Source organism: Terrapene carolina, unplaced genomic scaffold (assembly GCF_002925995.2).
Source record: "Terrapene carolina triunguis isolate 2854851 unplaced genomic scaffold, T_m_triunguis-2.0 Scaffold85, whole genome shotgun sequence".
Classification (NCBI taxonomy): Eukaryota; Metazoa; Chordata; order Testudines; family Emydidae; genus Terrapene; species Terrapene triunguis.
Genome location: NW_020664436.1, coordinates 14,176,677 through 14,203,706, shown reverse-complemented (window position 1 = coordinate 14,203,706; position 27,030 = coordinate 14,176,677). Strand labels below are relative to the sequence as shown.

General features: G+C 42.4%; 1 protein-coding gene and 1 long non-coding RNA gene across 3 annotated transcripts in view; one reads left to right on the top strand and one right to left on the bottom strand.

Moving 5' to 3' along the window:
* Positions 1–7,623: 7,623 nt before the first annotated feature.
* LOC115271182 lies at positions 7,624–9,561 on the bottom strand. Its single transcript, XR_003899785.1, has 2 exons — positions 9,474–9,561; positions 7,624–8,666 (listed from the first exon to the last, which is right to left on the bottom strand). It is a non-coding gene; the product is annotated as an uncharacterized LOC115271182 (long non-coding RNA).
* The window catches only part of KIF26B (kinesin family member 26B), a 403,870-nt gene continuing 385,480 nt past the window's right edge, over positions 8,641–27,030 (top strand). For both annotated transcript variants that reach the window (XM_024210254.2, XM_024210253.2), the window contains exons 1-2: positions 8,641–8,716; positions 9,402–9,833. In XM_024210254.2, coding sequence (XP_024066022.1) covers positions 8,654–8,716; positions 9,402–9,833 — 495 coding nt within the window. In that variant the 5' untranslated portion in view covers positions 8,641–8,653. The remainder of the gene's footprint in view (positions 8,717–9,401; positions 9,834–27,030) is intronic.

The window sequence follows — 27,030 nt, the reverse complement described above, 5'->3', positions numbered from 1 at the left end:
CCCTTGCTGGGGTTTCCACATACTTGTCAAGCACAGCGCTAAGTAAATCACATTGTATTAATCTATCCATGGGATGTAAGTTTCTGTGCTGAAGCCCATTTCACAATGAACTGGTTTCAGTTCCCACTCTAGACAAACTGAAAAAAGCCATTTTGTGCCATTGCTGTAACGAATGAGGGATCCAATATGATGCAAGTGGAGCTATCTCAACACCTCTTTCTCCATATTCCCAAATTTGAGAAGTGAGAGAACAGGAAATAATTGATGAGACTGTTAACCCAAAGAGATGCTTTTTGGGGGAGAGGCTGTCACCAGCTTCCTGTTTAAGGGAAGATGGTACCCTTTTCTCCTGAAGGGAGGTGTTATCAGTCCTTACTAGTAATGGACCTAACACATCATCCCTGGCTAGTCTTAATCATCAGTAAGTGACAAGGGACCAGTTCACAGGTAGTGAGACACAAGTCCAATACTTCTAAATGTGTGTCTGTACTGGAATGTTGCACTGACGTAGCTACACCAAGGCAAAACAAACCAGTATAGACAAGCCTTCAGATCTCATTGGCCAGGACAGGTGAAACTCAACCAGAGAAGGCAATGTTCTGATAACAGTTTGCACTGATACTGCACACACAGCACTATACAGCCATCCCCAGATCTGATAGATTTCTCCCCTAAGCAAATTAGACGGAAGACTCGTTACAATGAGAGAAACTTGACTCTGCAACAGAGTTAAGACACGTGGGATTCCCAGGATTTCCCATTATTTTAGGAGAGTTTGCTGGACATACCGCAAAGGAATCAGCCAGAGCACTGCCTCTGGGTGCCTGGAAGACTTCCTCAGTGCTGTGATTTGTAGTAATAGATCATCTAAGCTTCCCCAGGGAGAGGAACAGACAACACCACATTTTGTTCTGCTCACTTCTCATTGGTAGTGGGCTCTCTGTATGGAATGCATATGCTTTTGAGGGGACCAATGCTGCCTACAGGAACGTGCCTGTTTGGTAGTGTGTAATGCAAAGATAGCGTAGATAGCTGTGGGGGCTAGATATCTAGAATCATGCAATGAATCCTACATCCTGGAGACCCAGGACTGCCAGCAGTCATCAACAAGGGAGATACTGAATCTGGGTGGATACTGGGTAGTCAGTAAACTGGGAAAGCCTTATGAACCGCTCCCACTGCTTTAACTTGCTGTGGCTGTATGGCAGGCCCTTGTGGCTGGGAGAAGCAACCCTTTGAACAGCTCTAGGGAAAACCTGACAAGTGAATCCTCACCTGTGCTATGCAACTAATCCTGTGGCCTCTTTGGAATGTGTGCCATGGTTGTCAGGCTGCCTGGATCTCCCTTCCTGAAGCAAGAGAATGGATCCATCAGACTGTTCTAAAGCTGCACCCCATTCCTGAGATCTCTAAAAAATTAAATGAAGAATATCATCTGGTACTGGGCCTGGCACACTGCAGTGAGGGTTGCTTTGATGTGTGAATTGCAAAAGAATGAATAAAACCCTCATTGCACATGAATCAAAGTGTGTATTTTTAGGTCATCGGGAACAGAAACTGCCCCTTATCTGGGTGACATTCCATATTTTTCAACATTATAGCATAGACTGTCAATACTTGTAGCTATTCTGGTACTGTCTCTTTAAGATTAGTTGTGTGTAATCACTGGAGAGCATCCCATTATGAAGGTCTCTTACACACGATACAAGGCACACAGAGGGTCTGCATGCTCAGAGTCTAGAAGTCATCTTGTTATTTAAACTTTATATCCCTGATATCATTCTGAGTTCCTGTAGTACCACAGCTGCATAGTCACAAGAAGACACTCTCAGCTGCCTGACCATGCTAGAAAGCACAACAATACTATTGTTAAAATTCAAAGTGATACTCATTCCCCATGCCCATCCTTTTAATGCTACTTTTGTAGAGACTAAGGTGTTATTCAGGTCTTTATGAACTCCCATTAAGCCACCTTGGTGTCCCATGAGAGAATTATTGTAGTATCCCGATTGATTGTAGAAGACAGAGAAGTGAAATTTAGAAATAAAGGAACCTGCACTGGATAAATGGGACAGCAATGTATGGCAATATTGAGGTTCTGAAAATCCCAGTGGTTGCATGGCCAAGTAAGAAATTAGCACCTAGACAACTTGTGTGCCCAGTAAAGAGAGCCTATTTAAGAAAAATGGAAGGCAAAAATCTGGTTTGAATATTCCCTATTTCCTGAGCACCCTAAAGCTGGCCAGCCCAAGCCCATGCAGAGTGGCAAAGGCAGCCTTTCGAAAGTTCTTCAAAGTAAGTGTCTTGGAATCTGCAAACCTCGGTTCTGTTCCCAGATCTACGTGACTGCTGTGTGAATTTGGGAAGTCACTTCAGTTCTCTTTGCGTCAGTTTCCCCAGCTGTAAAATGAGGGCAATAGCCATATTTGTAAAGTGCTTTGCGATCCCTGGATGAAAACTGAGATATCTGAGCAAAATATTATTGGTTCAATTTCAGCCTTTATGCTGCCCTATTAATGTCAATAGATCCACACCAAAGGTGAATTTATTATTATTATATTTTCACCTACAGATGCACAACTTAATCAGTAAGGAAATTTATACATGTACCGAACATATGATATATGAGGTTTTTGCTCATAACTTTCTTATATCTTAACTAATTATCAAACATATTAAAGAGATATAGACCTTGATCCTGCACCATTAAAATCAATGAGAGCTTTGCCATTGACTTCAATGAATACAGGATCAAGTCCTCAGTGACCTCTTAGAGGTTTATACTGAAGGACATTCATATACCAATTTTGATATTCCAAAAATTAGTCATTTTTTGATCACAAAGAGTCAGCAAATTTCAAAAAAGAACAAAACAAGTATTCTTATCATCCTCAGCTAACCCAAAATCAGCTGAACAGTTTTTGTTCAAGCTTTCAAAAACAATTCTCTTTTGGGAAGCAGGCCAAAATTACTTCACAAAAGGAATTTGTTTAGGAAGCTAATGACGTAAGGATGGGCCACTGGAGAACACCAGTAGATCATATGTGAATATTGCCTCCATAGTCATCTAGACACCACATAGACAGTGTAAGCTGCTTTAACCAAGAAACACAGCAGCATCTGGCACATGCCCACTTTCAGCCCCATTGGTATCTCTTTCCCGAACTAATATGGAAATCACTCAGAAATGAGAATACAAAAGATGTGCCCAGATTGTGTTTTCACACCAGTGTAAATCCAAAGTAACTCCACTGAAATAAATGGAATTAGTCCAGTTTTGCATCTCAGCAAAATCCTACCCAATATGTTTTTGATAATAATGTTTATTACAGTAGCATCTAAGGGCCAGCCAACAATGGGACCTCACTGTACAAACAGAGCAGTCAATGGTCCCTGCCTCAAACAGCTGACACACTAAATAGACCAGACAGACACAGGGAGGGGGAAGGAGTGTGAACAAGGTGATGGCAGTAAATGTCATGTTAGCTCCATGTTTTTTGTTTTGTTTTTTGGTGGGATGAATTTACTTAGGAGGAGGATCAGCTAAATGGCCAGAAAAAGGGAACAAGGGCACAGGGCAGTGGGAGAAGAGGAGAAGAGGGCAGATGTGGAGTGAAGTGACTGTGAGGGAAAGGGAGGTTTGGAGCAGACAGCCAGTCAACACAGAGCAGTCCAATGAAAATGGTAGCAAGTTCTGTGAATTGCCAAAGGTCCCCGCTTTGGCTGCTTCAGCTGCTACTGGCTGGCTCCTCTCTGCTGTTTTCCCTCAAGGCTACATGGTGAATAGACAACCTCTGAGTTCTACTGCCCCTGTAGTGTGTGTTTGTGAGTGGAAGGGGATCTTCTCTGCACAGTTTTAGATCCAGGGGTTGGAGTGGAGGGGGTGGTCCTGACTGGGCCACAGGGGTCCTCCTCTCATTTACACAAACATAAATCAGGAACTCCTACAGATATATGAAACCTGTAGAGAAACAGGACTAAATGGGATGCAAAAGATTATTTAGCAAGATTTGCATGCATTTGTGTGTTTCACTTTTACAGTGAGGTGGCCCCAAAAACAGAAAGATTCAGAAGCTATAAGTATAGTGGAAAGCAAGTATGAGCAGAAGTCTCCTTGCCTGTTATTCTCTGGTACTGAAAAATTCAGAACTCGGCAGGTGAAAGAGCAAATTATTGCCATCACAGGATCCTAGGCAAATGGCCAGTTTACTTTGATTTTGGTAAGTTTAGCACAGACAGTAATGTTCCTGTAGAGTGCCTCCACTGTTCAGGTGTGGTGTTGCAGGGTTTTTATTTTAAGTTTTGTGCCCCCTTTAGCCATTCTGGTTCCACAGTAATCTATCATTTTCTCTGTTACTACTCAGTCCATTCCCCTCCAGGTCCAAAAAGTCCAAAAATAGGAAACTCAAAATCTAACGGACTTCAAGCCCATCTCCCAACATTTATCTGGACCTTCTTGTTCTTGGGCTCATGCACCCACTCTTTGTCCAGGGGCGAGGCAGGGGAACCCAGGCCTGCCCTCTCCTATGGGTACCAGCCCAATTACTCTGTTTTAGGCAGACAAAGACTGTTTCCTTCATCCCTCCGCCACTTCCATGAGCTGCTCCTACCCTCAACACACTTATCAATGTCTTCACCAGATCTCTAGACTATGCTATCCTTGCCTAGACCTGTGATGTGTCAGAGCTTCTCCCTAGCCAGCTATGATGGTGGCTCTTCCCTGCAGCAGCTGGGCTGCACTGCAAGCACTCCCTCTGCCTCGTGCTTTTAGAGCAGTCGATTCCTCCCTCCTCCTTAGCCTCTTCCTGGAGCTGAGGTTTGTGTCACAGGCCTCTTGCCTTGTAATAGTCAGCTGCAAGGTTTTTGCCAGCTTCCTTTAGCTAAATGCTGTCTCTATTTGGCCTTCCCAGCTGGAGGGCTCAGCAGACCAGCCATCTTCTGTGAGAGAGGAGGCAGCCTATATGCTAGCCCCTTTCTCCCAGTTCGTCCTCCAACTGGTTGGGGAAGACAGGAGCCATGCCTCATGCACTCTGCCAGACTCCTAGTCCCAAGCCTTTAAAGAAACAGTGCCTATTTTTCTCCCAATCACTGCTTATTCTGGGTACTGCTTCTTCTCTAGCTCTATCTCTCCTTAGGTCCTTGAATATCTTTATTGGGCCTATCAAAATCATTAAAGAGCCATGACAGGTGGTGGGGTGGGCTGATGATTAGGGCAGGCCACCCCATCACAGTTCCCTTATAGGAAATATTACAGGAATCTTTACAGTAAGGATCAAAATACCACATTCCACATGTTATACACTACAAACAGCAGAGGGCACTCACATCCCACTGAAAGCTTCTCTCTCTCTCTCTCTCTGGACTCCACTGCTTTGGAATACAAATCATGGCTGTTCAACGTGACAAATTTGCAAGAGGTTTGTTTTGTTTTGTTTTGTTTGTTTGGGGTTTTTTTGCATGACCACTTTGTCCATTTCATCTCATGGATGCAGTTGCACTGCCTTTAATCTGATAAGCAGTGTTGCTAATGGCAGTGAAATTTCACTTGCAGCTGTTTTGGTGAATACAAATGCAGCAGAGGAAGATGTGCTGAGGGCTCTCATCCTCATTGGCCCACACTGCAAGGCAACATCTATGTAAATTTAGGAGCCATGATCTTCTTAGCATATGCGCAACATGCCTCAGGTGGCACGTGACCAGGATTCATCATTGATACAGCCCTATTGCAGCTCCACCAGTGGCAGCATCACTGGGGGCTACAATATAGACAGGACTAAGGCATTTTTACCACTTTGTTATCTAATTTTACTGCGATCAAGGTTAGACGGCAAAGTGGTCAGAACGCCTAAATCCTGGATGCTCTAGATTTCTAGACTCCAGACTTCCTGTATAACACAGGCCATAGCACTGCCCCAAAATAACTCCTGTTTGATAGAGCATATCTTTTTAAAAAATCCAATTTTGATTTAAAAATTCCTAGTGAGGGAAAATCCACCACAACCTTCAGTAAATTATTGCAGTGGTTAATTACCCCTGCTGTTAAAAAATATTCCTTATTTCCATCTGCCACTATTGCTCTCACTGGTGGAGCTGCAAAGGTGGCCAATTATGTGTCCTAATTTCCCTTGTGTAGACAAGGCTACAGGTAATACACTGAAGCATTAGTGGGTGTTATTTCTCTCTCTCTCTCTGCTACTTCTTCCTTGCAGTATTTGGCATCTCTAAATGATGAAAACCATCGAGCATTTAAATGCACTTTTGTGTTTGCTGCTTCACCAATTAGCTGTACAATATTGCCTCATTGATCATCCTTGAACTGTTGTTGTGTCCATTCACACCCTCTAATACCTACTGTTTCCTCCCTATGAACTTTTCAAGGAGATGGACACCAAGATGTTGTAGATTCTCTGCTTCTCAATCCCTAACAGGGCAGTAGCCTGCAATTTGGAATGTGTAAGCATGTTAGCCAATCTGTTGCCCCCTGGCCACACTATATCCATAATCTCCCAAGGAAGGCATGCCGTGACACACCCTTTGATGATCACTAACACAGCAGATGTGGGTAGGCAGGCACATCTAGCAGTGGGGTAATGAAAGGTCTGTTGAAGAAAAGCAAATCTGCCAGTTCACTGTAAGAAATGCTGAGCCCCCAAAATTAAAAGTTATACACTATGGTGTACATGGCACATGCCTGCCTCTATTCATGGTCTCTGTTCCTGTGGGACTGAGAACAGAGCACAGTCATTCTGTAATACCAGGAAGCTGGGACTTGCATTGCTTTTTCTTCATTACTTTGTGGTCCTGATTGCTCCTAACAGTGGAATGAATAACTTTGTACCTCTATATCGAAAGTTTTCTGAAATGTGGTTGTATCTAGAGAGACCCAAGTAGAACCTTCTTTGTTTGCCCTTTTGATCCTATTTTAATGTGTTTGTAAATATTCAGAGTCAGAAGTGTGGTTGTTTTCTGCTGCACTACCTGTGTAATCTGGCTGTAAAGCTGATTCAACCAGCATAGGAAGAATTGTTCCAAAATAAAGATAATAGGTTGTGTCAAACCAACTGAGAGGCTCTTATGCTATATACCCTTCCTGCTAGCAGCATAGTTAAGAAAAGGGGGCATCACTGGGCTCTCTCTACAGCTCAGGAACACAGGACTTCACTTTTGGCCCCTTGTGGCCATTACATCCCAGTGTACATTAGAGCAGACCAAAAGCTGCTCTAACAGTGTAGAGGGAATGCTATTCACAGAGCAGCACCAGTACCAGAAGAGTGAAAAGGTGGGGGTTAAGCCACCTTTGCATCATGCCCCCTAATTTGCACTCTGCATTTTGACCATATCAGGGGATCTGGTACTAAGCCCCAGATCCTCAAAAGTATTTAGGCACCTCACTCCCTTTGATTTCAATGGGAATGAGGAACCTAAATACCCATTAGGATCTGGGCCGTAGTTTCTTAGTTTCATTAGTTTCTGTGGGAACCAACAAGTGAATTTTTGAAGAGATTTATTAGAAATGTTTGTGCTGCCTTCAGGATTTGAAATAAATAGGGCTCAGGGGGCAAAATAACCTTCCTCTATGAAACAGGGCAGGGGGAGAGGGGGAGACATAGTAAGACTTTGGGATTTGATTGTTAACAAGTCACTGTAACATGCCCTTTATTGCAAGTTTAATTAATACATTCAAAACAATAACACAGACAAAGAGATTCCAGTGACTGTTATAGATGTGGCAAACATTCCAGCCTGCTTTCCTTTCATGATTATTTATACAATATTTGGAACACTTGCAAAAATAGTGTTCATTAAAGCCCTGGATATTGGCAACTAACCAATAACTGCAGGGAAGCAACAAGGTGGCTGGGGTTTTGTTTGTTTTTAAGAAGAAAAAAAATCACAAATGTCAATCAAGAAACACTGCAAAATAAAATGGAACCTCCTCAACAGCTAACCTATTGCACAGAACTGCAGTGAAGCTTTGACAGTATTTTCAAAGGCTTCAGGGGCGTCAGTTGCAAACGTTCTGCAGCTCCTCTGCTGACCAAGGAGTGTTATATAGCCAGAGTCTTCCTTTCCCTCACAAAACTGTCAGGCACAAATGGGCAGAAGGATATTGGCTGCAAGGGACTCGGAAGCTCCTCCCAGAGACTGGATCCTGATATTTTTGGAGGATTTCTTTTAACTCAGTTACAAACCTTAGTGAAGGAAACAAGTTACCACAGCACCAGTAGCAGAGAGAGAAATCTCTGCTTCTAGGCAGAGCATAGCTCTCTGGCTTTCTCTCTCTTATACCTTCCTAAAGCTACCTTGGATGTGATTGTTCATTTCACTTGTGGAGGAAAACTGTACTGTCTGGTGGGGGGAAATGCTGATACTCTGGATGTTGGTGTGTCTGTGAAAACAAGGGGTGTAAGTGAAAGAGAGAGAAGATCATGAGGAAAAAGAGGTTTTGAAGAAAAAAAAAATCCAAAACATTTGCCTGAAAATTGATGGTGCTTCTGGGCTCAGTGTTTTTTCTCTGGAGGAAAAGGTTGAATTTGGTGCAGTGCTTACAGTCTATCTATCCAGCTGGTGAACCTTATTGGATTGAAAAGTCTCTATTTTGGATGTAACGTGGGACATTTTTAGGACATTCTCCTGTTTTATAAAAATCATCATGAATTCAGTGGCTGGAAATAAAGAGAGAATTGCAGTCACAACCAGAAGCAGGAAATACGGGGTAAGTTATCCATACATGAAATGCAGGGAATCTTTTAAATCCATCTGCGCTGAGGGTTTTAATTCCCCCTCCTTCCCAAGGACCCATGCTATAGCTTTCCCTGTAAACCTGTGACAAATGATACCAACATGTGAACCTTATTAAGCTGCATGTTCCCATTCAGAGCTTCACCTGGCTGAGTATATTACTTGGTCTATTCAACCAGCTCTAAAGTGCATGAAGTACCCTGGGTTCCTTTCCCCCTGCGATCGCTGTAGACTTTCGCCCTCCTCATCCTCCCTGCATAACTTTGTTTTTATTTCCAGCCCCGGGTTGCATTTCAATGTGCGATTCGAGCTGACCTCGCTTTGCACGGCCCCATACCGGTCGGGATCGATTCTGTCGATCACACGTGCAGTGTGGATTGACACCCCCTGCCCGGGAAGGAGTCCCCGAGCTACCGCAGTGCGTGGGGCTGGAGACAGCCGTGGGGTGGGGAGCGGAAGCGGTACCGCTTTGCCCCCTCCCGGCCCCAGCCGCTCTCAGGTGGCCGCCCGGAGACAATGCAGGGCGCGGGGGGCCGGGCGCTTCGCAGCTGGGGTCGGTCGAGCAGCCGCAATCACCGACTGCAGCTGGCCGGCCCCGCGAGGTCTGCCCGCCGCCGCCCGCGCCTCACTCGCTGCCTCCCCCTCTGCTCCTCCTCCAGGTGACCGAGCCCTGCTCCCCCACCAAGCCCGCGGCCCCCTTCTCCCCCGAGAGCTGGTACCGGAAAGCTTACGAGGAATCCCGGGCTGGGAGCCGCCCAGCCCCAGAGGGAGCCGGCTCCGTCCTGGGCTCGTCCGGCACCCCGTCCCCCGGATCCGGCACCTCCTCGCCGGGCTCCTTCAGCGGCTCGCCGGGTCCTGCCTCCCCGGGCATCGGCAGCAGCTCCCCGGGCTCGCTGGGGGGCTCCCCGGGCTTCGGCACGGGCTCGCCGGGCTCTGGCAGCGGGGGCGGTTCCTCCCCGGGCTCTGGCAGCGGGGGCGGCTCCTCGCCGGGCTCCGGCAGCGGGGTCTGGTGCGAGAACTGCAACGCCCGCCTGGTGGAGCTGAAGAGACAGGCTTTGAAACTGCTCATCCCCGGGCCCTTCAGCAGCAAGGTGAGCGGGGCCGGGCGGGCGGGCGAGAGAGCCGCGTGGGCTGCGGTCCCGCCAGGGGGGCACGGCGGGTTGTGGGCAAACACTCCCTGGGGGCAGGCGGGGGCATTAACTGCCCCTCCACAGCTCATGCTCCCACCCCCATTCACAAAGCCAGCGGGGCTCCACTGACGCCAGCAGACTCACAGCCAGGATTGATGGAGGTCGGGGTCACCCCTCATTTGGGGGGCGGGCTTTTAAATACTCTGTTTTTATTCCCCATTTCCTAGCTCTTCTTTCCCTCCAGTCCCCTTCCCCCCCTTTGTCCCTGTTGGAATCTCTCCTCTGCCCTTGCACATGTGGAAGGCTTCTGGACGTTTTGAGACAGTCCCTCAAGCCTTTCTTTGCCTCCCCCTTTCATTCCATTGCTGGTATTTTTGTTCTCTGATTCCCCAGGTACCTATTGTATTGTTTGGTAACAGAGGATGGGCTACGGTGCAAATGTCTGAGCATCTGTGGTCCCTCTCCCACTTCATACCGCTTCTCTCTTCCCCTCTAGGGGCCAGACTTTCAAACAAGCACCCAGATCTCTCTAGGTACTTACTTGGCCCTTAACACTAGTATTTTGAGTACCTTTTAATTATCAATACAGTTATTCTCATAGCATCCCTGGGAGTTAGGGAACTACCATTAGCCCCATTTTACAGATGGGTAACTAAGGAGGAGAAAGTGAAGTACCTAAACTCACACAGGGAGTCTGTCAGAGCAAGCAATTGCACCCAGGTCCCCAGAGTCCCCAGCTACAACCTCAACCATAAGGGCAATGATCTCTCTTAAAGAGATGAGGGATCTGGCCACAGGTGTCATATTGGGAGCTGCTGGGTGCAGAGCATTTTTGAAAATCTGGTTAAGTGCCTAAAGCAGAGTTGTTTTTTTGGCTCTGACTGTGGGTGGTCAGCATTGGAAAATGTGGCCCTACTAAAGCCATCCTCTATAGTCAGTAGTTTTTCCACTTGTATTGCAGATGAAGATTAAGGTGAACAGCCCTGAAAGAGTGATCAGCAGCTCTTGTGCTGATTGAGTGCCAACAGAATTGTAAGCACTGGACTCCTCCATAGCAACCCTGCAAGTGCTGTATTGTGAATAGGTCTAGAGCTCCCAGAATGTAACACAATGCAATTGTGTTTGCACTGTTGGGCCCAAGTACTATCAAATGATAATATTTACTCTTCCACTTCAAAGAGTTTTCATTAGTGGTTACAATAAAGAAGTACCAGGAAAAGAGCTGATTGCTGTGGAAGGGTCTTTAGTACTGTTGTTGTATTTACCATTATGTATGTATGTATGTATGTATGTATGTGCCTTGTGTTGTGAAAGGGAATCAGTGTGATCCCAAACAACAGAATAAGGGCTAGTAGTAACCTCATCTCAATAGCTGGTTTGTTTAAGCTGAATTATTCACAAACCGGGGGAAAAAAGTATGTTGAAAGGGTTAAATTGACTTAAATAAATATTCATAACTGTTGCTGAATCCTGAGGAAGCTGTGCTTGGAATTAATTTATTTAAAATTTTCAGGTTACATGATATGCAACAGCTATGACTTGCCAGCTTTGGAATTACTGCCCGTGTGATTGTCATAATGTGAGCTTTGAGATAAGAGGGGGAATCATATTTTACAGTAATGGTTGGATAAATCGTAAACTGTAGGGTTTTCTGCCCATCATAAAATGCCAGGCATTAAATGATAGATCTCATTGTATGAGGTAAAAACTCTTCCGCACTCTTGTATGGTTCTCTATTATAACACTCTAAAGGCTGCAGTCATTACCTTCATTCCCATCTGCATTAAATCCCCTGGAATCATTTACCTTAGCATTGTCCACTCAAATAAATAAATAAATAAAATACATTTAAAAAAATCCAGCTGCCAATGATGGCGTTATAGAGGCCTGATCCTGCAAGCCTTATGCACTTGAGTAATTCTTCCTCCCTCTCCTCCTTAATGTCCCTTCTCTCTTCCCCTTCCATTTAGCATGCCCCCCCATTCACAAATGAATAAACAAATTATGGAATTAACATACCATTTACAAACCATCACTCTGCTTGTATGTGTGCATGGATATCCCTTTCTCCTATCTTTTGTCTACCTTGTCTATGTAAGCAGGACTTAGAATTGCGACAGGGACTGTCTACTCTGTTTGTAGCTGCCTAGGACAATGGGGCCTCATTCTTGGTTAATCTCTAGGCACTACCATAATAAACATGTGAGTAGTTCTTTATTAGGGTTATTTGTAAAGCTTCCTCATGTAAGACTTTCAGGATCAGGCCCATAAATGGATCTAGTGTATTACTGTTCTTAGCGTTCTGAAAGTTGCTGAACACCCTCAGCTCCCACTGAAACAATTCTGCTCCCATTGATTTCAATGGGCATTTGACAATTTAATTCAGTAGGAGCAGGTCAAATGTATGGTTCTCAGTATCCCTCAGGAGCAACTTGCTCAGCACCTTGCAGGATCCATAGTAATTAACCATATTCTGGTGGACACTAACATCCATTTGTAACTATGAAATATTGGGAGAATCATCAAATAGGGGATCTAAAAAGCATCAGTCATCTCGTATGGATCTAGCTGACCTACACGTTTTTTTTTGTTTTTCTGCTGCTGCTGAAAGTAGCCTGGAAATTTCATAAGCATTATATCTATAGTCAGCAAAATATATTTTTTCATTTTGCATTTATATTGTATTTAAAATGCATATAACTTTGGGTAGTTGATATTGTAGTAGTGAATATAATAATCCATTAGCAGCTTTATTTTGGCATATACACAATAGAGATTAATAGAATCTGCAATGATTTATCTGAACCTGTACCTACATAAATTCTTTCATACTGAGTAATCATATAATTTAAAATGTTTGCATATATCTATCTAGCCTAATACCACACTTAATTGCTGTGTAAGCAGACTGAGTATGAAGCTATGCAGTGAAGCATTACATTGGTACAGAAAAAGCAATACTTAACATGGAACAAGGCTGTCTCTGACTAGCTCATTGTTAGCACTGAGGTGTGGAGCTTTAACTTTAACTAGAAACATTCATTCTAAATATGTCAACAGGATGGAAATTTAAGGTTTTTGTTGTTTGGCAGAAAGATTAGTTCTAATTACAGAAGTTCTACCTTAGTTTAACCATTTAAATGCTGCACTCCTGGCATCTGGAATAGGCATCATAAAGCTCAAATCCCTTTTCCTCTGGTGATACAGATATAAACTATGTACACAAACTAGCTATCTGCATTCAAGGGGTTAAGTACTATGAGAATGAGATGAGTTACTGTAACTGTACCCTGAAACACATGTGTTGAATCTGATTAACACAACTGATCTTAGAAGGTTGTAATTAATTATACACTGTGCTGTATATTAAAAGGAATTCAGTATATTTTAGAGGCAATTTTAATGAAGTATGCCATTTGAACAGCAATAGGGACTGTCTCAGAAATGAGTGACTATTGGTAGGTTTTTATTCCTTAATCCTTTTCTCCTTTAAAAGAGTTCATTAAGCTTTTTTCTGAACCTGGCCCATTTGGAATATGTCTTCAGAAGGGCATCAGACTCAACTTTATCTATAAACATGTATAATGTGATATCTTTACATTTATTATAGACTTGAGATTAAATCTTGTCTGCATGTAAGTCAGTGGCAAAATTCCCATTGACTTCAATGATGCTAAACATAAACACAGACATTATGTATTAAAAAAAATGGGTTAACTAAAGATTCTGCTCTGTGTGCGTATATATAAATAACATGAATATTCAGATCAAGAGTGCAGTCTCAGGCTTTCCAAAGTTACCTTGTTCTGGGGTTCAACAAAATCCAAAATATGGCCTTTACCAGAAGAGGTAATTTATATTGGAAATAATTTCCGTGCTTACATTTATCTACCTGAAACATATTAACTAAACGTTAGAGATGGCCGAAACAGAGGTTAGTTTTGTAAAACACCATTTGTTAAGTGGTTTGTATCCTGGTCCATTTAGCTGAATGGCCCACAGTTTCGGGGCGGTGGATAAATAGATCTGGTTTAGGCCCATGACTAACCATGAAAAATCCTGTGGATTATGGGCGAAAAAAATTACATCTTGCATTTTTCTGAAACTTTTGCTCACTTGTTCTCATGTATTGTTGATTTAGCCTTTTCCCATTTCAGAAGTGTTCAGTAGTCAAAGGCTTGACTAATAATATTAATAATGAAAAAAGCTGCGCAGTTGATATAATGGAAAAATAGGTTCCTGATAGCTTGTAGCTACTTTAGAAACCTTCCCAGTAGAGACAGGACAGTAATGAACCCTTTCTCGAAGCTTAGTAAGTGGCAGAATAATGGAATTTCATTTCTGTCTAGACCTTTAATTTGTGAACAAGCACGGTCAGCCAGTACAGTGACTTAATTCACTGTGCAAAAATATCAGGCACCTAATCATTTCATCCCAACTCATTGTAATGCAGATAGGATTATTGCATTAGAAATCTGATTTTTAAATGGCCTGGGGCAGTAATTTGTCAGCATTTGGAGGGATTAACTCCATTAAAGTTTAGACAGCAACAGCTATTCTTTTGTATTGCATCACAGGTCACAATACCAAACATTTAGTATAAGTCATCTGCAACACATTTTGCAATTGCATATCTCCTGGCAAATAGGGATGTCCCCACATTCTTCCTCCTGTGCCCTGGAATTACAGCTGCTTAGAATGGTTCAAATTAGATATGTATAGTGGAGAAAGCAGACCTAGGAATATATCTTCACCAATGAAAAATGCATGCAAACTTGCCATTGAAAGCAGCCGGAGGTCACCTGGGCTACAGTTCACTCTGAGACTCCTGCATGTGAGATAATGTTGATATGATTATTTTGCCCAAACTTGCATATGGCAACTTTGCTTTGGGGAAAGGTGAAAATACTGTATGTTAAGAAGATCCCTTCTTATGAAGTTGTCAAGGTTCTTAGCTATGCAGTCACCTCTATGGGATCACAGAGGCTTACTGTTATTGACTGAAATGGAAATTAGGACCAGGCCCATCTCTATATTCAATTGGTTGGAGACTGTTTCCCTTTCTGAACAGAAAATACTGCCAGAGGGCCATGGCCCGACCTCGGGGGTTGGGGGAGGGGGAATTGCATAAAATGAAAATTTCAGTCAATTTCTGTGAGTGAGGAGGGGCAGTAACATTCTGACGAAACTCTGCCCTTCCACAAACTGTGAAATGGGTTTGCCAAACCCATTATTCAGAAACATGTCAATGCTTAGTGTATAGCTAGCCCCTTACGTAAGGTGACTTTTGAGTATTTTGGTCAATTCAAGGTGTCTTCTACAAGCCACAGAGAATACACTAGGCTCCCAAGTAGTTTCTTAACTAAACACATTGGATTATCTTCCTAAATGGGAATATAATCATTTGTAGCAATTTTTTGTGTGTGCTACAAGAACAGAGTGCCAGTGTATAATTTTGGGAAGAATGTTCCATAATGAATTCCCTTGACAGTACTAGTGAAAATATTGCATACTATGAATATGGGCCATCAGTATGTAATGGGATGCTTGCTTATGTCAGCAGATTATTAGAAAGATCACAGTATTTGTGAATTTAGGGTTGAAAGAGGCTTGCACAGCTTTAGCCACATCAGCAGTGAGCCCTTTAAGATCAGAAATTGAGATGCTTCCAAGCACTGAATTGGACAGCCCATCTCTGCACTATACCTGACTTTCATGCTTTGCATTGTTATGTAATGGGGTTGCTGCTTTTTGTGGCAATGGTACGTATGTCCGAACTGTGAGGCATGTCACACATGATTTTGACTGGTATGTCACACTGCTAGTTTATAACATGTCACAATGGAGGTGTCATGCTATGGCATAAAAAACACGTGCATGGCATTCCTCACACTTCACTAACATATATGTTAGATGCTATCAAGAACTGCAAGTCCACTTCATGTTTTGGATAGGCAGTTTCCAGTCCATATTTGTTGAGGTCTCCATTCAGGAAAGAATCCCCATTCAGGAAAGCAGTTTAGTGCCTAAAGTTAAGCTAATGCTTAAGACCTTTACACTACAATATGGCCCCGATTTAGGAAAGCAACAATCCAATAAACCGAAAAGGTGCCATTTTGCTTTTCCAAGAAGTGTGAAGTTCTATAAGATGATGCTAAATTAATTGTCACCTTTCCAATTCTTTCCATGCACATAGGTGCTTATTTTTCTTTTGAAATTTTAGAGTCCTCATCTGAAAGAAACATGCAATTTTCTTTTACACAGCATGAATAATATTGGAGCTAGATTGAGTCACAGATGAATACACTAATAGTTAGTTATGTCTCTATTCAGTAGTTTATGGGACCAAATCCTCCAAGGCCATATGTGCCAAACTTTGATCACAATTTCTCCCATGAAACCTCATTGATTTTAAGTGGTGTTACAAAAACATAACTGAGCATAATTTGACTAATATTGCTGATTGTTGTTGGGATCTTTCATTTAGCTGACATGTGAAAGAAAGACCTGTAACCAGACAACTCCACAGCGATTGTCCATCTGCAGATGCTGTAGAGAACAAGTTATTCCAGATAAAACTGGCATTCATTTATGCTCAATGTTTTTCCTTCAGATCTATCTCTTTATGATTGTATAATGCAGCTTAGTATTATATATGCTTTCAATCTACCTCTTTTGTTGGGCTGTGAGGCAGCGTCTATCCACACAAGGCCCGAGGAAGTAAAAAAAAAATAGGGCCGATTAACCTTGTGACAGGCTGCACCTGGAGAAGAATCAGGGCTGATAAGGCCTAACGGCTGATGAAGCCCGGCTGGGGGAGGAGCTGGATTAAGCATAAAGAGAGGAAGTTGGTGGTAAGAGGGTGCTGTAGGAAGAACTCTGCAGTCCCATTCTTGAGGAGGGAGTTGGCAAGAGACAAAGAGGAGTCCAAGGAGGGAGTAAACCCTGGGAATACAGACTCTGGCAGGAACTGAGGGGGAGAGGAAGCAAAGGGTGTGCAGTAGCCACAGGGAGCAGCGGAAGCTCCAGGGGTGGGCCAGAAGATAAGGGAAAGTAGGAAATAGCCCAGGGAAACAGTAACAGGGTCTGAGACTGTTTGCTAGACATATAGTCCCTGGACTGGAACCTGGAGCAGTGGGAGGTCACAGGTTCCCCACCAGCCACTGGAGAAGTGGCACAGTCTGGGCAGTGGAGCTGAAAACTGCCTGAGACAGTTTGTCCAGAGGGACTTTGACACCCTGAAAGTCAAGCGATGAAGAGGGAGCTCCTTGAGTTAGGAAGAGTGAGCAGTTGAGTCCAGAGAGAGAGAGACACCATCCCACCACAGGGTGTGCAACCGAAGGAGGGGACATCAGATGAGCCACAAGGAGGTATCCCATTGGTGAATAGCGAACTGTCTGATGGGGCTTTTCCAAGTAGGACACTATACATTTGATTTTTTTGCTCTGTTGATATGAGAGGCTGCTAACAGATCCTTAAATAAATACTACTGAATTTTGAAAATTCTTCGTGTCGGCTTCTTGGTATAATATGCCAAATATTGCTAGGAACTTATAATATCACTGAAGTACTGTGGAAAAAATACTTCTTAACATATGTGCAACGTGCCTCAGGTGGCATGTGACCAGGATTCATCATCAACTTTGGTCTGCTAGTTGGATCATTAGGTTCCCTGGGTCAGGTACTGACGGGGAGTGTGACATGAATGCTGAAAAAATACTGGTCCATATGTATACCTCGTTAATGCCATTGAAATCAATGGATTTGTACCAGGGTGGAATTCTCACACCACTGAAGTAAATAGGAGCTTGACCATTGACTTAAAAAACAAAGAACTAACCAACTAACCCCCTCCAAAAAATAGCAGTTTCAAACATAGCCAAAGCATATCCAGCAGTGCAGCCTCCTGGTTTTGACCTTCCATACCATCTGTAGGCAAAGCTAAATTGCTTCAGAAGTAAAATAGCCAGATGTGTGCAAATGCCTAGAAGTGGGGCCTTTGTGACTCTCCCCTTCTTGTTGTGTCCAGTTAGGAGAGGAAGATCATATGCATGGGGCTGCTGTGCTTCCTCATGGAGTTGCACAGTGCCATTCCCTCAGCTATTGAATGGCTAAAACGTTTAGACTAACATGCTTGACTTGAACATCTATGTAAATGCAATCGCAATTTGAAAAAAGCCAAATTTCACCTATTGTATCCCTTGACAAAAGGGATCGCTAAATGTGTCTAAGGCGCAACTAACTTAGAACTTTGGTACTATTTTTATTTAACTACTTGACTCAATAGAATTTTGAGGCAAACGCTGCTATCAGTAATATAAAGTTATTGGACAGTAAATCCAAGACTCAATTTGGTTTTCTGATTTCCCCCACCCCGCTTTTGTCCTGGAGTCCTAATTCAATTCATGTTTTATAAAGATCACAATGTGGAAAGTATTACGTTAAAAAGCCATTTACCACTGGAGCAATGGTATATTTAACTTTTGTTTAGTTTGGTCTTTTAAAATTGTATCACTTTATAGTGGGTTGCTAAAATTTGTTGATTAGTTCAAAACTGTGGTTCAAATGAACAGCTGTTTGCAGTTCTAATATCTTCCCCCAATTAATATTTTCATCTTAATTATCTGTGACAGTCATAGAAATATAGGGCTAGAAGGGACCTCAAGAGGTCATCTAGACTAGCCTCCTGTGCTGAGGTAGGACCAAGTATACCTAGACAGGTGTTTGCCTAATCTGTTCTTAAAAACCTCCCTTGGAAGCCTATTCCAGTGCCGGACTATCCTTATAAGGATTTCCTAATATCTAACTTAAATCTCCCTTACTGCAGACTAAACCAGTTACTACTGATCCTCCCTCTGTCATCGTTTCTCAAGACTAAACATGCCTAGTTTTTTAAGCTTTCCTTATAGTTCAGGTTTCCTAAACCTTTAATCATATTTGTACCTCTGTTCAGGACTCTTTTCAATTTGGTTACATCTTTCCTAAAAGTGGCACCCAGAATTAGGCACAGTATTCCAGCTGAGGCCTCACCAGTGCCAAGAAGAACAGCATATGAAACTTACATATGACACTCCTGTTACTACATTCTGGAATGATATTAGCCCCTTTGCAACTGCATCTCATTGTTGACTCTTACATAATTTGTGATCCACTATAGCCCCCAATTCCTCTTTAGCCTAGCTAGGTGTTTCACATTATGTATTTGTGCATTTGATTTTTTTTCCTTCCTAGGTGTAATACTTTGCAGTTGTGTCTATTGAATTTCATCTTGTTGTCAGACCAATTTCTCCAGTTTGTCAAGGTTGTTTTGAATTTTAATCCTGTCTTCCAAAGTGCTAGTAGCCCCTCCCAACTTGGTGTCACTGCAAATTATTCAAGTCATTAATGAAAATATTGTACAGTACTAGACCAAGGAGAGACCCCTGTGGGGAACCCTCTAGATACATCCACCCAGTTTGACCGAATCACCGTTAACTACTTTTTGCATACTGTTTCTCAACCAGTTATGCACCCACCTTATAGTAATTCCATCTAGTTTGCTTATGAGAATGTCATGTACAACTATCAAAACCTTACTAAAATCAAAATATATCACATCTTCTGCTTCCCCCTTATTCATTAGGCCAGTAACCCTGCCAAAGAAGGAAATTAGGTTGGTTTGGTGTGATTTGTTCTTGATAAATCCATGTTGGCTATTACTTATTATCCTATTATCTCTAGATGCTTAAAATTGATGGTTTAAAAACTTGTTCCAGTATCTTTCCAGGTGTCATAGTTAGCTGACTGGTCTATAATTTTCCGGCTCCTCTTTATTCCCATTTTTAAAGATGGGTACTATGTTTGTCATTCTCAAGTTCCCTTGGACCTTGCCCCTCCGGAAGTTCTTAAAAAATAATTGCTAACAGTTCCAAGATTGTTTCAGATAGTTCCTTAAGTATCCTAGTATTAATTTAATCAGAACCTGCTGATATGAATACATCTAACTTATCTAAATAGTCTTTAAGCCATTCTTTCCCTATTTTGGCTTGTGTTCCTTCCCTTTTGTAGTTAATATTGGTGGTGGTAAATATCTGGTAACAACTGATCATTTTAGTGAATACTGAAGCAATATAGCCATTAAACACCTGAGACATATTGATGTAATCCATTATTAGTTCTCCTTCCCCACTCATTAGTGGGCATACTTTCCTTTGTCTTTCTCTTGCTCCTAATGTATTTATAGAAGTTATTCTTATTGCCTTTTATGTTCCCTTGCTAATAGATGTAACTCATTTTGTGCCTTAACCTTATTGATTTTTGTCCCTACATGCTTGTGCTATTCTTTTGTACCCATCCTTAGTAATTTGTCTATTTCAACTTTTTGTAGTTTTCCTTTTTGATTTTCAGGTCATTAAAAGAGCTCCTGCTGGAGCCAAAATGGCCTTTTACTGTAGAACAGGGTACTCTCATAATAGTAGTATACTTCCTGGAAAAAAACCCCATGATTTCAATCCTAAAAGGGCCCTGCACCATTTTTTCCCTGCTGAGTGAGGTGGAATGCAACAGTAATTTTACTAACTAAAAACTTAGTTATGACACAAAGGTAGAATTATATTCTTGATTCTTGTGCAAACTTTTCATTGTTTATCAGTGGGAGTTCTGCTGAAGAGTTAGGAGGATGTTCCTAACTCTGTAGACTTAGCCCATGGTTGAAACATAAGTTATCCCTCTCCACAGAACAAGGCTGACTCCTCTGGAATCACTTAAATGACTACGTTGTTTTGGGTAAGAATTTTTGTATTGCCTGTTTGAGGTTGTGTTGGCTTCCTTTATAACTAAACATCGAGCTGAATCTCATTCACCTTACTTCCACTGAAGTCAGAAAGAATTGGCTAACAGTAAATAAAGCCTGTGCTGAGTCTATTTGGTTAAATGATTGTTTAAATTCTGTAAGTCCAAGGGGTCTGTCCTTCAAAAAGATTCCACCAAACTCTGTTAATTCAACGATTAACTGCAAGCATGAAAGCATGGCTGTGGGAAGTGTCACGCTGGCAGTAGCAGATTGTGGTCACAGAGATCACAAATACTAGGGTTTGAGGTGCACAGGGGTCAATGAAGGGGTGCTGCCCAGTTCTGAAGGCAGTGCCACCACCAGCCGCAGCACAGAAGTAAGGATAGCAGTACCGCAACCCCTCCTACAATAACCTTGCGACTCCCCACCCCTCTTTTTTGAGTCAGGACCCCTACAATTACAACACTGTGAAATTTCAGATTTAAATAGCTGAAATAATGAAATCTACGATTTTTAAAATCCCATGACTGAAATTGACCAAAATGGACCATGAATTTGGTAGGGCCCTAATCATGAGTATTGATGCATGGATATATTTTCACATGGGTATTCATAACACTTTCTTACTCCATGAATGTTCATGGGGTCAAAATTCCACCTGCATGAATCAGTAAAGCAAATAAAAGGGGCTGTGACTTCCATCATAGCAAATTTGTGCTTGTATTAACAAATGTGTGCAATTGCTTGGAGCAGGGGGGTTGTCCAGCTTTCTTCAAGGCCATTCATAGCCTATGGCACAGCTCCACAAAGATACTTTAGACACCTACGTTCCAGTTTTACGTTCCACTGTGAGCCACAAAATCCCAGCCTGGCTGCTGCCTATCCGCTGTAGATGACTGAACTATTCAACACCTACATTCTTGCAGTAAAAGTACCCTACTACCCAAGTTTCTCCTTCTGGGTACATGCACTGCTGCCTTACTCTAGGTATCTGCACAGCCACCTCACACCTAAACCCTAGTGCGATCAATGAACTGGGGGAAGACTGGCAGAGGAGCATCTACCTCACCTATGGGGCCTTATCTGGTAGGTGTGCTCAAAGGCTGCCTACTGGATTTGGTTCCATTTAAAAGCTGGCCAGAGGAGTTGGTGGTGATGCTGCTGCACCCTCCTGCCCTATATATTTTAGCCCAGTGGTTAGAGCACTCAGCTGGGATGTGGGAGACCTGGATTCAATTAATCCCTCTGCTTGATGGGGAGAAAGAGGTGGGGTCCTCTATTCAGATCCTAAATCTCTAACCACTGAGCTATGGGATATTCGGATGTGTGGCTTGCAGTCTCTTCTGCTGAAGTTGTTCCACTGTGAGTAAATAATTTTAAGTCATGGGGTCAGACAAAGAGAGTGAGAATAGCTCTGTAGCGTGATGGTAAGGGGACCCACGTAGATGCTTGGGGACCTTGGGTCCTGTCTCCCTGCTACAATTACTTTTTCTCTTTCATTATCCAAAGTGTAACAGCTTCAATAGGAGAGATTGAGGAGGAAGCCCCTACACCCCTGGTCCCCATCAGAATATCCCATAACTCCATGGTTAGCACACTCTCCTGAGAGGTAGGAGACCGCTGTTCAAATCCCTTCTCCCTGTCTGACAGAGTGGGGAATAGAACCTGGATTGCCCACATCCTGGGTGAGTGCTCTAACCAAGGCGCTAAAAATTATAAAGGGGCCAGTGGTGGTGGCCCTATCATCACCTCCTCTGGCTGCTTTGTGCAGAGTGAGGCAGGCTCCTAACTGCATCTCACAAGAAATAACTTGGGTGCCTAGGCCACCTGACTCCAGGAGAGAGGTTTCTGTTTATGGATTGCTAGCAGAGATGGTGCCTGCCTCTGTGAGAGGTGCAGGACTTAAGACACACACCTCTTGTTGGAATGTCCCGTTGTTTAGTTTAGGCAGCTCTCTGCTTAGCATTTTGTGGATCACATTCTTAGGATCCTGTCTCCCACCATTCATTGTACAGGGAGCCTAGGTGCCTAACTCAGGTTTTGTGGATTGCATTATTGCTCCTGAGATTCTCTAGACACTTAAGTCTCTCTGTGATTCTAGGCCTATTTGCCTATGCTGAGGAATGAAATGTTGGTTTTTATCACCAGTCCAAAGTAAACAAGGGAAATTCATGAAGGAAAATTTATGAACAAAATCCTCCAGATTGTGTGATTTATTGTGGCTTTTTGCTTGAAAATTCCTATTCATCTTATTTTGGCAACGATTTGGTCTAATGTTCTGTGGGAAGCGTAAGGAAGAGTGAAATGGGGATAGTGGTAGTTCTGGTATATTATGTTTTGGAGAGGTGTAGATGGGCAACATTCTGTTCAGATTCACTTAAATCCTGTAAAACTCTACCAGAACCAAATGAACTTCAAAGGGATCTGAGTCAGGGCAGAATTTGGCCCTGGTTTGTTTGTCTCTCAGGCTATAGTAATGGAATTTATACCAAAGAGTACTTGTTCTTCCATCTACCAACCAGTTCCCCAGTCTAGGTCTCAACATATGCTGAAATGATTTCATGATACTTATTTCAAATGGATATTTTCATTTTTTCTATGCCTCTTAGCTAAATGAACCTCTGACTTGCTAAGTGCCAAATGCTGAACGAATTACTCATTTACTCCATCCACTTGATAGACTTCTGCAAAAATCCTAGTAGGCATTAAGGCACCAGAGCAATCTTAACTGTAAACAGGCGCCGAACAGTAAGAATAGAAGCCATTACTCTTCATATCTCTATTAGTTTCTCTGCTCATTTAACAGTGCCAGCAGAAAGTAACATTAATATCCTATTCAGCAGTCAAATGCACCAAATTGAAAGTTGACTTGTGTGTTTTCCCCTTTCCTAATGGGTATCATTAAAAGTTAACAAGTCATCTAAATCATGTTAGTATTCCCAGGGTAAATATTGCTGGAATTGCTGGCAGCATTCCCATAGGAAGAGTTAGCACTCTGAGATTGTATGGCTGGCTTATGTGTCTCAGGGGGAAGTGCTGTGGCTGCCTAAACATTGGCACTATATATCCCTATATAAGCAACAAAAAAGGGTGTTGGATGGGGGCATTTCTAATATATAGCATGTACTCCTTCCCCTTCTTTTTCTCCCTACTGTTCTTATAGCTCTAGTGTAAATATTTCTAATGGAAATTCTTCACAATAGGCATGTATCTTACTGCATGGAAACCCTGCTGGGAAAATGTACAAGTGACGAACATGTTAGTTGGTATGAGTTTCAAATTTAAGGGATTGTTAGACCATAGATAGCTTTTATTGTGGTCAAGGTGGCTAATAAACTGGAAGATGCAATGAAAAAGGGCATTCAGCAGAAGAGGATAGCTAGCTGTCTCAGCAGGCTGAAAGTTGTGGAATTACTGGCCACCTGCAAGGCTGTTAGTGATGGTTTTATAAGTATTTTTGCAGCGAGGGTGGTAAATGAAATACAAAGGTGAACTTTAATATGCCTAACATCATCTCCTGCTTCCTTTGCTAAAATTCCACTAATGATGAAAAGTCACACAGATTTTTTTTGGGGTGGGATGGGAAAAGTTGGTATTGGGGTCATTTAAGAAAATGAAGGCACTAAAGTTCAGGAGTTGGGTTACTGGAGATTCTTGCTGCCTCCTTCGTTCTTACATAGCAAATATGAAAAATAGGGTTCTGGGATTCTTGAAGAGATGGTTTTTGTAAACTTTTCTCATGCTATGTTGCTGCAAAGAGGTTGCTTGGCCTCTTATGGTTCAGTGGGGTTTTCTGATAACCACCAGTTCTGATTTAGGTAGATTTCTGCATCTACTACTTCCCCTTTATATTTTAAAACTTGGGAATATGATTTGGCCACAGAACATTTAGGGAACCTGAATAATGATGCAATAGAGTTTGCAACTGAGCTTCAGCTTTCCCTCCCCTCAGCTGAGAAGTCAGGATACAGATGCTTACATTGTCTAGATTCAAATTCAAGGTTCCATGTTTTGTTCCTCTGAAATGATGGTATGTTTATTTTGGCTTTATTAATCAGCTGGAGGGGTCTGCAAATGTGTCTTGTATGCACACTCACTTAAGATCCAATTCTACTATCTACTGAAACCAACACTTTCAAAAGAGCCCCCCGTCCATTACATTTTGGCTTAAGTGTCTCTTGTAAAGTGCTGACACCACACAGCTCAATAGTTGAGGGTGTTTAGCACCTTGTGGAATAAACCCCTTGATTCCGTTTTGTGGGAATATCCCACTTTGATCAGTATCTTTTGGTGTCCTGAAAGAATTTGCGTATATTTTGAGTTATTCTTACTAGGCTTACTATCTTAGTCTGTTGGGACAGCTGGGAAATAAAAGTATGGTTCAGCCCTTACTGATAGGAATGTGTGCCACATACATGCCGCCGTGCAGAAAAAAGAGTAGCAGGGGATGTAGATGGATAAAAGGAACTAGCACACACCTGTCTTTGAAAATCCGTTGAACCTAGATCGGACCTGTGGTAGGAGGACGGAGTCTAGAGATAGAAGAGGTGTAAGGTAGGTCTTCTAGAGTAGAGGAATAAGGCACAAAAAACATAGTGTTTGAGGTAGAGGCACATACAAAATATTGTAAAGGGACTTGAGTCTTGGAGAAAATGGTGATAAGTACAGGATTTCCATTCCATAACTATAGACATCCTCACTTGTATTTCACCACTTCTTCTCTGTCCTGATTTAAAAAGCTCTGCTCATTGCTAGAGGAGCTCTTCTGGAGACTTGAAAGATTTATAGAAATACACTTTATATAATAGCCAGAAAAATTACCCCCAAATCCTCTTCTCCCTCTTTTAGATCACAGTGTAAAGAGAATTGTGCACATTTCACGTTTTTTTTTTTAAATGAACTGTCCTAACAGCAGAAATGGTATTTTGAGGGAATCTCCTTTATTTAAATTTAGGTTTAGTATTTTAATCCTGATTTACATTTCCCAAGATTGAGGCAGTGACTTGTTTCTATGGACCTGGGAGTGTTAACTGCAGATTTTCCTCCTTGAATCGAGTTAATTTCTTCATCCTCTTCTTCCAGTCCCTAAAATCTGTACATTCTACTGCAGCAACTTGGATGTGTGGCAGGTAGTCTCGAGGCTGTTGCACTGCCCATCTTGCACTGTTGTTCATCAACTTTTGGGGCAAGACTCATGCCCTACTATCTGCGAATTGAATCTAACTACTTCTTTCCCAGGTATTAGGATCCATGGGGGACAGGATTGGCTCTCCCAGATTAATTTATTATCAGTAATTATTTGTAGAGGAACCTAGAAACCCCTATTGAGAGCAGAGCCCCACTGGGCCAGGCTATGTACAAACATAATTGCGAGAGCGTCCCTGTGCCAAAGACAAGAGTTTACAATCTGAATAGACAAGAAAGGCAAATGGTGGGAGAGGAAACCAAGATGAAATGACTTGTGCAGGGTCAAATATCAGGTCAAGGCTGAGCTGGCATTTGCGCTTTGATCTCCTGACTCCCAAGCAAGTGCCTTATCCACCAGACTCTAGCTCAAGGTCGTCTATATGTGAACATTCAGGAAAGCTAAAAGGAATCAACTCATATGCATCCGAAGAAGTGGGTTGTAGCCCACGAAAGCTTATGCTCTAATAAATTTGTTAGTCTCTAAGGTGCCACAAGTACTCCTGTTCTTTTTGCGGATACAGACTAACACGACTGCTACTCTGAATCAAGCTGTGAAGTTATGTGCACAGGTTAAATCCCTGTGTGAATGTACTCATTGAGAAGTAAAATGGCCTTAGCTCGCTGTAGTTTAACAGATTAGCGCACTCTGCCACTGCTCTAGTTTAAGTCATGGATGGTGGACACCTCAATTTTTCCTTGTAGCTCTCTCTGTTTCTGTCTTGTCTGTTTAATATTCCACTTCAGTTTAACCAAAGATGAAGCATCCAAATGTCTATCTTCTAGGAGTCAGTTTTTACCAAGGTGAATGCTTGTGATGGTTCTTTATAAGCAATGAGCTATACATAAGTACAAGAGAAGAGAGAACTGCTGACTCCTATTTTTCTGTTTGCGTTATCACCAAAGAAAATAAAACTCTTCCCATCCCCAATCCAAAAGCACACACAGGCTAACAGGAATCATTTCAATAAGCACATACTGGGAAAGCCCAGATAAGGGTTATTTTGTGGCTGAAATATCAGGGACCACAGTGTGTGGGAAGCTTGTTTAGAAGTACTGCTGTTGAGGAAGTAGTGTATAGTAACGCATATAGATGAGATTGATAAATTGTCCTCTAAACAAGCATCTGCAGCAAATTGTCAGACTGAGATGATTTCCCAGCATACCCTATTCCTCTGTGTGACTGAAATCTCAGAGCCACTA